We start from the raw sequence: 13,306 nt of genomic DNA, 5'->3' as shown, positions 1-13,306 counted from the left end.
GAGCCCAGGGTTCCTTAGGAATGGGCAAAGGCATGAGGAGACCAGCAGGAGCTTGTGTGGAGGATTTAGACTGAGCACAGACATGACAAGCCTTGACATAGTCTTTGACCTCTGAGCGGAGGTTAGGCCACCAGTAGTGACGGCTGATGAGCAAGAAGGAGCAGAGAACCCCTGCGTGGCCTGCCACCTTGGAATCATGCCCCCAACGAAGAATTTTAGTTCTTAGCTCAGTGGGGACAAAGGTCTTACCAGGAGGAATCTTCGAGTCCAGGGTGGTAGAATGGGCAATAATGCATGACATGGGGATGATCGGCTCAGGTTCAGGAGTGGACTCCTCGTCCAAAGTGTCAAAGGACCTAGAAAGTGCATCAGCCCGACCGTTACAGGAACCAGGTTTGTACGTAATCGTGAAATTAAAACGGGAAAAGACTCCACCTGGCCTGTCTGGGATTCAAACGTTTAGCATTCTGTAGGTACTGTAAATTCTTGTGATCTGTGAAGATCGTTATGGGGTGAGGAGAACCTTCCAAAAGATGACGCCACTCCTCCAGCGCCAATTTGATTGCGAGAAGTTCCCGGTCACCGATAGCATAATTTCTCTCTGCCTGAGAAAATTTTTTGGAAAAGAACGCACATGGTTGACGTTTCTTCTCAAAGAGTTGAAGAAGAACAGCTCCCACCCCCACTGAAGAAGCGTCCACTTCAATAAAGAAAGCATCCCCAGGATTAGGTCTCCTCAAGAGAGGCCCGGAGACAAAGGCCTGTTTCAGATCATGAAAAGCAGCGACAGCTTCGGGGGGCCAGATTTTGGCATTAGCACCCTTCTTGGTCAAGGCGATAATAGGTGCAGCAATGGAAGAGTAATTCCTTATGAACTGCCTATAGTAATTGGTGAAGCCAAGAAAGCGCTGTGTGGCCTTAAGACTAGCAGGAAGGGGCCAGTTGGTAATGGCTAAGACCTTCCCAGGATCCATACGAAGGCCCAAACTTGAGACAAAGCATCCTAGAAATAGGACCTCAGAACATTCAAAGGAACATTTCTCCAGCTTGGCATAGAGATTATTCTCTCGAAGGCGCTAGAGTACAGTGCGGACATGGTTTCTATGGACATGCAGATTTTCCGAAAAGATCAGAATGTCATCCAGATAGATGACAACAAACTGGTACAGCAGGTCCCTGAAGATCTCATTGACAAAGTTTTGAAACACAGCTGGGGCATTACACAGCCCAAAAGGCATGACCAGGTATTCGTAGTGACCGTCCCGAGTGTTAAACGCAGTCTTCCATTCATCACCCTCTCAAATTCGAATTAGGTTGTACGCCCCTCTGAGATCCAACTTGGTGAAAATGGAGGCACCCTTCAACCTATTGAATAGTTCAGATATTAAGGGTAAGGGGTATTGGTTCTTAATAGTAACAGCGTTTAAGCCTCGATAATCGATGCAGGGTCTCAAGGTACCATCCTTCTTGGCGACGAAAAAGAACCCTGCTCCTGCAGGTGATGAGGATTTCCGGATGAAACCTTTCTCAAGATTCTCTGCGACATACTCAGACATGGCCTGGGTCTCTGGGATGGACAATGGGTAGGTACGACCCCTGGGCAGCGTTGCCCCGGGAACAAGGTCAATGGCACAGTCAAAAGACCTGTGGGGAGGAAGCACGTCAGCTGATTTCTTACAGAACACATCTCGGTAATCGCTGTATGCAGCGGGAAGGTCAGAAGATACAGATGTGGTGGCAACGGAAATTCTCTCCTTTGGGGTCACCTTGGAAAGACATGATGAGAAACATGAGGGGCCCCAAGCCAGGATCCGCCCAGAGGCCCAGTCCACATGGGGAGAGTGGAGCCGTAGCCAAGGAAGGCCCAACACAATGGGGTTAGAGATTTTGGGTAGGATAAGAAAGGATATCCACTCCTGGTGAAGAATCCCTACTGACATCCTAATGGGTAGCGTCTGGAAGCGAATAGGGCCCCCTGGGAGAACAGTGCCATCAATTGCTGAGACCACCAGCGGCGTAGAGAGGGGTGAAAGGGTGAGCTTCATAGAACAAGCAGTTCTCCAATCCATGAAGTTGCCGGCAGCCCCGGAATCCAGATATGCAAGGGTCGGCTGAGGAGAAGTGCTTACGTGGAGGCACACTGGAAGAAGAATACGGGAAGGTGATGTTTCTGGGTCCAACATTCCACCTTCTAAATGTATTACCCGAGCGTCTCCCGGGCGAAGCGAACAGGAGACACGAAGGTGGCCCTTGCCTCTACAATAGAGGCATAAGCCCAAAGTTCTGCGTCTAGAACGTTCTTCGGGGGTAAGTCTGGTCCGGCCCAGCTGCATAGGTTCCTCAACAGGCAGAGGATGCTCCACGGGACGGAGTGAGGGGAGCTCAGACTGGCTAAGACCTAGGGAGTGTTGGCGTCTTTTTTCTATGGACCTCTCCTGAAAACGAATATCGATCTGGTTGCATAAAGAGATGACATCGTCCAGACCGACGGGGATGGTTCTTCCCACTAATTCGTCCTTCACTCGGTCAGAGAGGCCATGCAAAAAGGTAGCGACCAGGGCCTCATTGTTCCAGCTCAATTCAGCTGAGAGGATACGGAACTGGAGAGCATATTGTCCCAGTGAACGGGATTCTTGGCGGAGACGTAAAAGAGCACTATCCGCTGAAGAGGCCCGAGCCGGCTCCTCAAAGATGTTACGAAAGAGCTTCAAGAAGTCGGGCAGGTTGGAAACTACCGGATCATCCTTCTCCCATAGGGGGGCAGCCCAGGCTAGAGCTTCGCCGGAAAGGAGGGAAATAATATAGGCTACCTTTGCCCGATCTGACAGGAAGTTTTGCGGCTGAAGCTCAAAATGGATGGTACATTGGCTAAGAAATCCCCTGCAGGCCTTGGAGTCTCCAGAAAAACGGATTGGAGGAGGTAGTTGCAGCGGATGCGAATCTGTGACTGGCGCGACAGGCCCAGCTACTGGTTGTTCTTGGGGTTGCAGATTCGGGGTCCCCAACGAGGTCTGAAGCTGTTCAAAGCGGGAAGCCAGATCCTGTAGGAATCGCATCACCTGAGTCTGATTAGTTTCATGCGTCTCGAGTCTGTGAACTAAGCTCTGTAATGGATCATCTGGGGGGAGTGGCACGTCAGCCGGGTTCATGGCTGTTCAAACTATCAGGTCACCTGTGGCCAGGTGACAACTGCACCCTGTTGGAGGCAGGGGTGCAGCGCAAGGTAGTGAACCCAATAGCAGACTGCTGCGGATGGACCGGAACGTGAACCCAAGATTCCCCAGGGCGCGGAGTCTAAGACCCAGCAGGTGTTCACCAGTGCCTCTAGTGGTGAGGATGGACTTCGCTGCAACTGGGCCCAGGTCGCGGCCCCTGGGGTCCCCCAGGTCACGCTCCGTAGGGAGTGAAGGGAAGCAGCCACTCAGGACACACAGAATGGTGATGGGTAAGCCGAGGTCGGGGTAACAGGCAGACAAGGGTAGTCAAGGTACAGGCCAAAGGTCAGGGTAACAGGCAAGCAGGAATAGTCAGAGGCAAGCCAAAGTCGGTACACAGAGGAGTAGTTACAAGCACACGGCAAACAGGAAACAGGAAACTAATACTGTTGAACAGCAAGGCAGGCCTGCAGTGCGCTGGTTAATATAGGCTTCCTGTGATGACCTGGGCGGGGCAGGAACAGGAAGTAGAGATGATAAAAGCAGCCAGAAGGAAGAGTCTGGCCCTTAATGCAGACATGAGGAACAGGTAAGCCACCAGACATTATTGCATATCCATGACAAGGGGATGGGAGAAGGGAATGAGTGGGATGCTCCTTGAGGCTTGAACTGATTAAACATGGGACTCTACTCCTGAAAAATGCCTGTTGGCGCTTCCTAGATGCCAGCCAACGCTCACTAACACTGTAAATATCCTGTAGAACACAGAAGTGCTGAATCCTCAACTATTAGTACAGAAGACTCAGGACTGAGAACTGTAGAACTCCTGACACTGTTGTGCTGTGGAAGTCACTGAATACTGTTCCCCGTTTTTTCTAGCTTGAGGTAGTATGAAGTAGAACTCTGTATAGCTGTACTTGCAACTGACACACTCTGTACCATTCAGGGCCCAACCGCAGGTGCCCCCTTTAACTTGAACTCTTCAGGGTCCACTGACTATGTACCCCCTCTGTAGCTTCAGGGTCCTCAACCTAGCTAACCCCTTTACAACTAGCTGACTCTGGATCCCAGAACATCTTCCAGAGTGGTCCCCTCTAACTTGAGGAAGACCCCCAGGGGCAATCCACAGTACTCATGACCTGTGTAGGCTTTCCTGGGACTGGGCCACTCTCTCTCTCCACAGGCTGTCGGCACACACTCGGCTTAGCTCAGCATTCCCTGGACACTCAGGCGACACCCCGAGACATCCACATTCCTCAGACAGTAGGAGAGACAGCCGCACTCTCCTTCCTGGGACTCTGCTCCCGCCAAAGACATCGTGTCATGTGCCACCCCCAAACTTATACCCACTCCCAGAATCCTTTCAGCACAATCTGCCTCCTGGGGTAGTTATAAGCCTGGCTGTGTCCCCTGATTTGGTTTCCTCCACCGCCCTATTAGAAGCCTCTCACAGGAGCCAGTGGGGAGACCCCCCCTTCAGCAGGCACACCTGGAAACCATGACACCCTGACTATCAAATCACAGCCCTGCTGTTAGAAAGACAAGGACCACTATACCTTTACCTAGCACCTACCTGTAGGGTGCTACATATATATAATGTTTGGGGGTTCTAAGTAATTTCCTAGCAAAAAAAAAGAAGCAAACTTTTACAGTTATGTGAGAAGTGGCTTGGGAAGTAAGTGGTTAAAACATCATTAAACAGAATGCAGTGTTCATTCATTTAAATACAATAAAATGCATTATTTTACCTGCATAAATCAGTTCCTGTTATATATTGTGATAATCTTGAATGGAGAAGTGGGATTAAGCGGAGATCACACCACCGTTTTTCCCATCTGAGGGCAGGTGATGCTGGCCATGAAGAGCACGACAATGTGTCCTATGAGGGGGAAGGCAGAATGTGATTATTTTATTGTAAAACTTAGTTAAGAAATTTTAGTAAGGCATCAATAATTTTTCATTTGCAACAAAAACAATTAGGTAGTCAGTATGAGTTTTAGGATCATTTATGAAAGCTCAAAGCGGTTGGAAACCACTGGCATTTTTTTTTTTTGGGAACCTGCAAGGTAAAGCCATATTGTGCTAGTATGCATCACATACTAGCACATTATGTTAAACTTACCTTAAAATGAAGCCCTCCCGTGCCGAGAAGTCAGCGCTGTAGGGGCTCCCATCTTCCCCCGTCTTGCTTCCGGGCTCACGGACTCCGGCTTTGTGACTGGCCAGATCCGCCATGACGTCACTCCTTTGCATGCGTGCAGGAGCGATCGTTCACAGCACAGGGCTCTGAAGGAACGGCACGGTCGGCCGTTCCTTCAGAGCGCATTCACTAGTGATGTTATTGGCTGCATGTAATGTAAATATCTCCTAAACTGTGCATGTCTAGGAGATATTTACACTACCTATAGGTAAGTCTTACTATATAGGCTTTTACCTATAGGTAAAAGCAAAAGATGGAAAGTATAACTAAAGGCAAAACTTTTTTTTTTTAGTTTTGGATAGAGGGCAGAGGGATTAGAATCCCTAGAAGTTTTTATTGGTGTCAGTGCCCCTGTTAAGGAGATTAATCCTCTCCCCTCTAGAAAATCCTACATTTTGGGTTGTCCCCAGAAAAGTAATAGAGGGGAAATCTTCCAATGCTGACACTAGTACTGGTAAATTTGGGGTCCCCAAGGAATTTCCTTTATTTTGCAGTGATTCCCCCTCACTTCTTATTTGGCTATGGGACAGGAAGTGAAGAGAAATCTCTGCATTGGCACATAATGAGGAAAAAAATCTGACAGGGTTATAACCCTTCCTTTTTCTATCCAAAATGTAAACAAAAAGTTTTGCATATAGTTCTACTTTAATATGTCAGTAATGCAATGGCCCCTGCTATATATTTTTTATAACAGAAATTTAGATGAAATACTCACTGGCTTTCATCATTATTATATTTTAAAGTAAACATAGCATAAGATAAAGGTTTCATATTAAGTGCATGCATACCAGGTAATGTGGAAGTATAACCCTTAAAGCCACTGTATTTATTACCTTTCAATTAAGTGAACAGTTATCACACTGACATTTCTTACTTCTGTTTTTACATCTACTTCCTGGACTGAGATGCTTGTGCAGAGATGACAATATTGTGTAAATTTTGTGTCTGTGTGTTCACAAATGTCTGACGCAGCTCAGCCCTTTCCTGACACAAGCATGACAGCATAAACGTATGAGTATCGGCTCCGCCCCTCGCCCAATCAGGACTGGTTATACTATATAAATGAGTATCCTTCCCTAAGGCGGCATTCCCTTTTGTTCCTCAAATGCTCAACCGGTTATAACTATAGAAAGAAGATTTTTATTTTTGCCCTCACCTTGCCGGACTCATCTGGCCAGCCGCACAGGTTCAGCCTCTCCTGTGATGAAGCTCCCTCCATTCGGGTTTAAACCGCCTATACGAGGGAGGCCTCCCCCAGGTCCAGGTACTGGGGTGTAGGATATTGATCTCTGGAAGTCTGGATGCAGGTAAAAAAGTTCTGCCTTTTTTTTTGTAGGGACTGATCCAGTCTCTCCTCCCTGGTAAGTTGTGGCCCCACACATTATTGGTTAGTCTGGCATTCTGTGTATGTTTTGTTTCCCTTTCGAAATGTTGGCGCTGTTGTTAGGGCAGCTGCCCCCTTCCAAGATGGCCTCTTGTCTTCTTCCTGTGACTGTACTGCGGGCTGCCCTTTCAAGATGGATGTGTGGATGGGGATGGCCTCCAGCAGACTTCCGGTCAACAGGGAGCAGCAAGATGGTGTTGGGATAACTTCCAGCCCACAGTAGTAGCGGCCAGAAGCCCAGGGAGGCTGACTGGGGGTGTATTGGTGGCCACCTGTTCAGGAATAGAGTCTCTCTCACAGTGGCGGCTGGTGCTCAAAATCTTTTTTTGGGGGGGGGGGGGCGGCAAACAGAAAAATGTAAAAGGCATTGCTTTGCGGCAAAAAACACTGTAAAAAATTGCGTGACTTTAAGGTCACAAAAGTGTGAAAGGGGCCTTCAGTAATCAAGGTATAGTGTGCCCCCTTCAATGCAGAGTGACCAGCGTGCCCCCTTTCAATGCAGAGTGACCAGCGTGCCCCCTTTCAATGCAGAATGACCAGTGTGCCCACTTTCAATGCAGAGAGATCAGTATGCCCCCTTTCAATGCAGAGAGATCAGTGTGACCCCTTCAATGCAGAGAGATCAGTGTGCCCCCTTCAAATACAGAGAGATCAGTGTGCCCCATTCAATGCAGAGAGATCAGTGTGCCCCCATTCAATCCCGAGAGATCAGTGTGCCCCCTTTCAATGCAGAGAGATCAGTGTGCCCCCATTAAATGCAGAGAGATCAGTGTGCCCCCTTCAATGCAGAGATCAGTGTGCCCCCATTTAATGCAGAGAAATCAGTGTGCCCCATTCAATGCAGAGAGATCAGTGTGCCCCCTTCAAATACAGAGAGATCAGTGTGACCCCTTCAATGCAGAGAGATCAGTGTGCCCCTTCAATGCAGAGAGATCAGTGTGCCCCATTCAATGCAGAGATCAGTGTGCCCCCATTCAATGCCGAGAGATCAGTGTGCCCCCATTCAATGCACAGAGATCAGTGTGCCCCCTTCAATGCAGAGATCAGTGTGCCCCCATTTAATGCAGAGAAATCAGTGTGCCCCATTCAATGCAGAGAGGTCAGTGTGCCCCCTTCAATGCAGAGACATCAGTGTGCCCCCTTTCAATGCAGAGTGACCAGCGTGCCCCCTTTCAATGCAGAATGACCAGTGTGACCACTTTCAATGCAGAGAGATCAGTGTGCCCCCTTTCAATGCAGAGAGATCAGTGTGCCCCCTTCAATGCAGAGAGATCAGTGTGCCCCATTCAATGCAGAGAGATCAGTGTGCCCCCATTCAATGCCAAGAGATCAGTGTGCCCCCTTTCAATGCAGAGAGATAAGTGTGCCCCCATTCAATGCAGAGAGATCAGTGTGCCCCCTTCAATGCAGAGATCAGTGTGCCCCCATTTAATGCAGAGAAATCAGTGTGCCCCCTTCAATGCAGAGAGATCAGTGTGCCCCCTTTCCATGCAGAGAGATCAGTGTGCCCCATTCAATGCAGAGAGATCAGTGTGCCCCCCTTCAATGCAGAGACATCAGTGTGCCCCCTTTCAATGCAGAGAGATCAGTGTGCCCCCTTCAAATACAGAGAGATCAGTGTGACCCCTTCAATGCAGAGAGATCAGTGTGCCCCTTCAATGCAGAGAGATCAGTGTGCCCCATTCAATGCAGAGATCAGTGTGCCCCCATTCAATGCCGAGAGATCAGTGTGCCCCCATTCAATGCACAGAGATCAGTGTGCCCCCTTCAATGCAGAGATCAGTGTGCCCCCATTTAATGCAGAGAAATCAGTGTGCCCCATTCAATGCAGAGAGGTCAGTGTGCCCCCCTTCAATGCAGAGACATCAGTGTGCCCCCTTTCAATGCAGAGTGACCAGCGTGCCCCCTTTCAATGCAGAATGACCAGTGTGACCACTTTCAATGCAGAGAGATCAGTGTGCCCCCTTTCAATGCAGAGAGATCAGTGTGCCCCCTTCAATGCAGAGAGATCAGTGTGCCCCATTCAATGCAGAGAGATCAGTGTGCCCCCATTCAATGCCAAGAGATCAGTGTGCCCCCTTTCAATGCAGAAAGATAAGTGTGCCCCCATTCAATGCAGAGAGATCAGTGTGCCCCCTTCAATGCAGAGATCAGTGTGCCCCCATTTAATGCAGAGAAATCAGTGTGCCCCCTTCAATGCAGAGAGATCAGTGTGCCCCCTTTCCATGCAGAGAGATAAGTGTGCCCCATTCAATGCAGAGAGATCAGTGTGCCCCCTTCAATGCAGAGACATCAGTGTGCCCCCTTTCAATGCAGAGAGATCAGTGTGCCCCCTTTCTATGCAGAGAGATCAGTGTGCCCCTTCAATGCAGAGAGATCAGTGTGCCCCCATTCAATGCCGAGAGATCAGTGTGCCCCCTTCAATGCCGAGAGATCAGTGTGCTCCCTTTCAATGCAGAGAGATCAGTGTGCCCCCTTTCAAAGCCGAGAGATCATCGTGCCCCCATTCAATGCAGGGAAACCAGCGTAGTGTGCCGTGCCCCCCCTCCCGAGACCAGTGCACTTACCTCCAGCTTCTCCTCAGTCCCCCGGCGTCTCCTCGAGTCCTCCCGCCTCCTCGGTCAATGGCATGGTTTTGCCTTTCGGCCAGGAGGAGGATCCGTGTGACAATAGCGAATTTTCATTTGCTACTGTCACACAATGGGTGGGCTCAGGGCGCACTGCTCTGCGCCCCGGGTCCACCCTTTTCTGAAGCCTATTAGAGCCTCTGGCTCTAATCAGGTGACTCAGAAAAAAAAACAAACATTGAGCTCCATGAGTCCGGCGCCCCGCATGCAGATTAGGGGGCCGGATGCATGGATAGGGGGGGCAGCGCCCCTGCGACCCTTGCGACCCCAACGCACCGGCCGCCACTGCTCTCTTATCACCTTAGAGCCAGTCAGGGATGTTTGCAGCACAGGTAGGTAACCTAAACCGTAGGCTGTCATGGTTTGTCATGATTATTATGCGGTTAATATGTCAGGTTGCAAAAGTAGGTTAATTTGCTGTGCATAGTTCTGTTTGTTTCATTAATGCCTCACAGGTTGTGTTTTGTCTGCAGTACTGCTTAATGCATGGCCTGATATACAAGTGTTGCTGTGCAAAGTTGAATCTTTCTTATTAACTCAGCAATGACTGGCTCTGCAGGTTTGAATTACTGTTTATGCTCTAATGACTGGGTTTGCTGTTTTTAGCCTTTGCAGACCAGTGGCCTAGTGCAGGTTATCCTGCCAGGGCTATTGTTCTGAGGTACAGTATCTCACAAAAGTGAGTACACCCCTCACATTTTTGTGAAACATTTTATTATATCTTTTCATGTGACAACACTGAAGAAATTACACTTTGCTACAATGTAAAGTAGTGAGTGTACAGCTTGTATAACAGTGTAAATTTGCTGTCCCCTCAAAATAACTCAACACACAGCCATTAATGTCTAACCTGCTGACAACAAAACTGAGTACACCCCTAAGTGATAATGTCCAAATTGGGCTCAACGTGTCAATATTTTGTGTGCCCACCATTATTTTCCAGCACTGCCTTACCCTCTTGGGCATGGAGTTCATCAGAGCTTCACAGGTTTCCACTGGAGTGCTCTTCTACTCCTCAATGACAACATCACGGAGCTGGTGGATGTTAGAGACCTTGCACTCCTCCACCTTCTGTTTGAAGATGCCCCACAGATGCTCAATAGGGTTTAGGTCTGGAGACATGCTTGGCCAGCACATCACCTTTACCCACAGCTTCTTTAGCAAGTCGGTGGTTGTCTTGGAGATGTGTTTGGGGTCGTTATCATGTTGGAATACTGCCCCGCGGCCCAGTCTCCGAAGAGAGGGGATCATGCTCGTCTTCAGTATGTTACAGTACATGTTGGCATTCATGGTTCCCTCAATGAACTGTAGCTCCCCAGTGCCAGCAGCACTCATGCAGCCCCAGACCATGACACTCCCGCTACCATGCTTGACTGTGGGCAAGACATACTTGTCTTTGTACTCCTCACCCGGTTGACGCCACACACACTTTACACCATCTGAACTAAATAGGTTTATCTTGGTCTCATCAGACCACAGGACATGGTTCCAGTAATCCATGTTCTTAGTCTGCTTGTCTTCAGCAAACTGTTTGTGGGCTTTCTTATGCATCATCTTTAGAAGAGGCTTCCTTCTGGGACGACAGCCATGCAGACCAATTTGATGCAGTGTGCGGCGTATGTGTCCATAAGCCTCCATAAGTGTCCATTTTAGCGATCCCTTGGTGGAACACAATATTTCAAGCTCATGATTATACTCATTCGGTAAGAAGCAAACCATATTTTATACCACGTGGTGATATACTAAGTGTGGGACAACACTGTGGTTCATGTACCTTTTCCAGTGATTGGATGTAGTTTATATGCTGCATGTCAGTGGGGAGTCGGTAAGGAGCCATCACACTTCAGTTTATGGGTCACCTGGTGATATATGGGAAGTTGGAATCTGCTGACCTATATTAAGAGACATTCTTACTATCAGGAATGCATCGGTGAAGATTCACTTTTTTTAGATTTATTCACATTGTGTTTGATTAAAATGCATGACATTATTTTTTAATATTGTGTTGTTGCACATCGTTCATCATTCACCAATATGCCTTAAAGTGTTTTTTACTGCACTTTGAATTTATGCACTTTATTGTGTTCTTATATTGCATATCACTGAGCGCACTAGCTTACTTTTCATCTTTATGTAATGCAACAATTCTTTTTTTCAGGTCCTAATAGAGTTCTTTGCCATGAGGTGCCATGTTGAACTTCCAGTGACCAGTATGAGAGAGTGAGAGCGATAACACCAAATTTAACACACCTGCTCCACATTCACACCTGAAACCTTGTACCACTAATGAGTCACATGACACCACATGACACCGAGTCACATGACACATGACATACATCCATACTGTATATTAGCCCTTCCTTGTGCTGCTTATGAAATAGTAATGCTTCAGTATTAATGACTGCTATGCGTTGTATGGCTGATATGTGTTTAATGCTTGCTTTTGGCTGCTAAACATTGATGGCTGCTATACGTTAAGGGCTGCTATGTGTTTAATGATTGTTATGCATTAACCTGTTATGTCTAAATGCTGGAGTAATGTTCAGTGCTCTGCTTAAGTTTACAGTGCCTTAAGTAATTTGTCTATTACATATCTATTGGTAATTACTTTTTCTTGGGGTTTAATCCTAGCTCACAATAGCATATAGGTCCTTTTTCTGCTTCCATGTCTGCAGATGGATGTGTGCATGGCCACTGATAGTTTATTAATGCTAATGTCTTAGCTAGTACTTCTAGGTATTTATTATGACCACAAACCTGCAGCTCATATCCTGAGCCATTAGCTTACCCAGAGACCAGCCATGATCATTAAGGTGAGGGTCAGGTAGGTATACTATCCCAAAAAATAAATAAATAAATAAAAAGAGTGCGCGGGAAGTATGGATGGTTAAACTCTCCAGTCCTTAATACCAGCACAACTCTCCAAAGGGAAAAAGGCAACTTGTTCCTTCATTGGTGACAAGTCCTCTCTTGCTCTGAAGAAAACCGCTATACATCCAAGGTGCTGCCAGGAGGGGAAGGCTAAAGGAAATTACAATAAGGACCATCCTGGGCAGTATGGGGAGTGTGGTTAGCTGAAGTGCCCGCCAAGATACTATGCATATCAGGTGGCAGTAAACAATAAGGCAGATGTTTTGACGCTGTTCAAACTGACTGGGTGGATCTCTAGTCACTAATTAAACAGCTAAGTTTGTTTAAAGGGTACCTCTGCCTCAAAAGGAGCGGGCCAAGGAGCTTTCATCAAATTGGCCAGATGTGTCTTCATGCTAGCAGGGGAAGCAAGATCCTTTCTGTAAAGCCCAGCTTTACTTCAGAGGCAGTTGGCCAAGGAATCTTCATCAGAATAGCCAGAAGTGCTAGTTTGCCAGTGAATGATGCAATATCCTTCGCAGAGGCATGGGAACGGCAATATGGATTTGGAAATTAAGGTTTATTCTACCATTAGGTTAGTTTTCTGTGGCCTGCATGGGAGTTCACTTCAGTAGCCAAGACTATATGGTTCTCAGCAGAAAAGTTGAAGGCAAACTGGACCAGTAATAAGTCTCTGTGGTGTGTGATCCCTGAGTGAAGTTAAAGTGACCAGCAATGCGGTATGCTGTTCTTCTAGTATTCTGTGTGGTTAGTTTACCCCTGACTGCATATGCCTCTTTCTAAGTGAATTGATTGCTATTCAAGATGCAATCAGTGATGTCTAGATTCAGAACTAATCCCTTAGGCAAGTCACTTAGGCCCAGAACCATTAGTTGGTGACAGGGTCTGAGAAGAACTATAGAAGAGATTGAAAGAGCCATAATTGTCTTTCTTTGGTCACCTAAATCAAAGTCTGCTCCTCCCTAGGAGCAGCAAAGTTCCTTTCACTCAAATTTGCCCAGTAGGTGTTATTGCAGGAATTATCGCAAATTTGGGCAGAGGAGGCTTAGGATCAGTGGGGCCTGTGCAG

The 13,306-nt window shown here is 47.6% G+C and overlaps 1 protein-coding gene across 2 annotated transcripts in view; it reads right to left on the bottom strand.

The window, feature by feature from the left end:
- SNTG1 (syntrophin gamma 1) overlaps positions 1-13,306 on the bottom strand; it is a 914,265-nt gene that overhangs the window by 151,202 nt on the left and 749,757 nt on the right. For both annotated transcript variants that reach the window (XM_082259744.1, XM_082259745.1), the window contains one exon: positions 4,904-5,034. In XM_082259744.1, coding sequence (XP_082115870.1) covers positions 4,904-5,034 — 131 coding nt within the window. The remainder of the gene's footprint in view (positions 1-4,903; positions 5,035-13,306) is intronic.

This window comes from Pelophylax lessonae (genome assembly GCF_965119305.1).
Source record: "Pelophylax lessonae genome assembly, chromosome: 5".
In the NCBI taxonomy this organism is placed as follows: domain Eukaryota; kingdom Metazoa; phylum Chordata; class Amphibia; order Anura; family Ranidae; genus Pelophylax; species Pelophylax lessonae.
The sequence above is the reverse complement of the archived record's forward strand: the minus strand, read 5'-3'. Positions and strand labels throughout refer to the sequence as shown.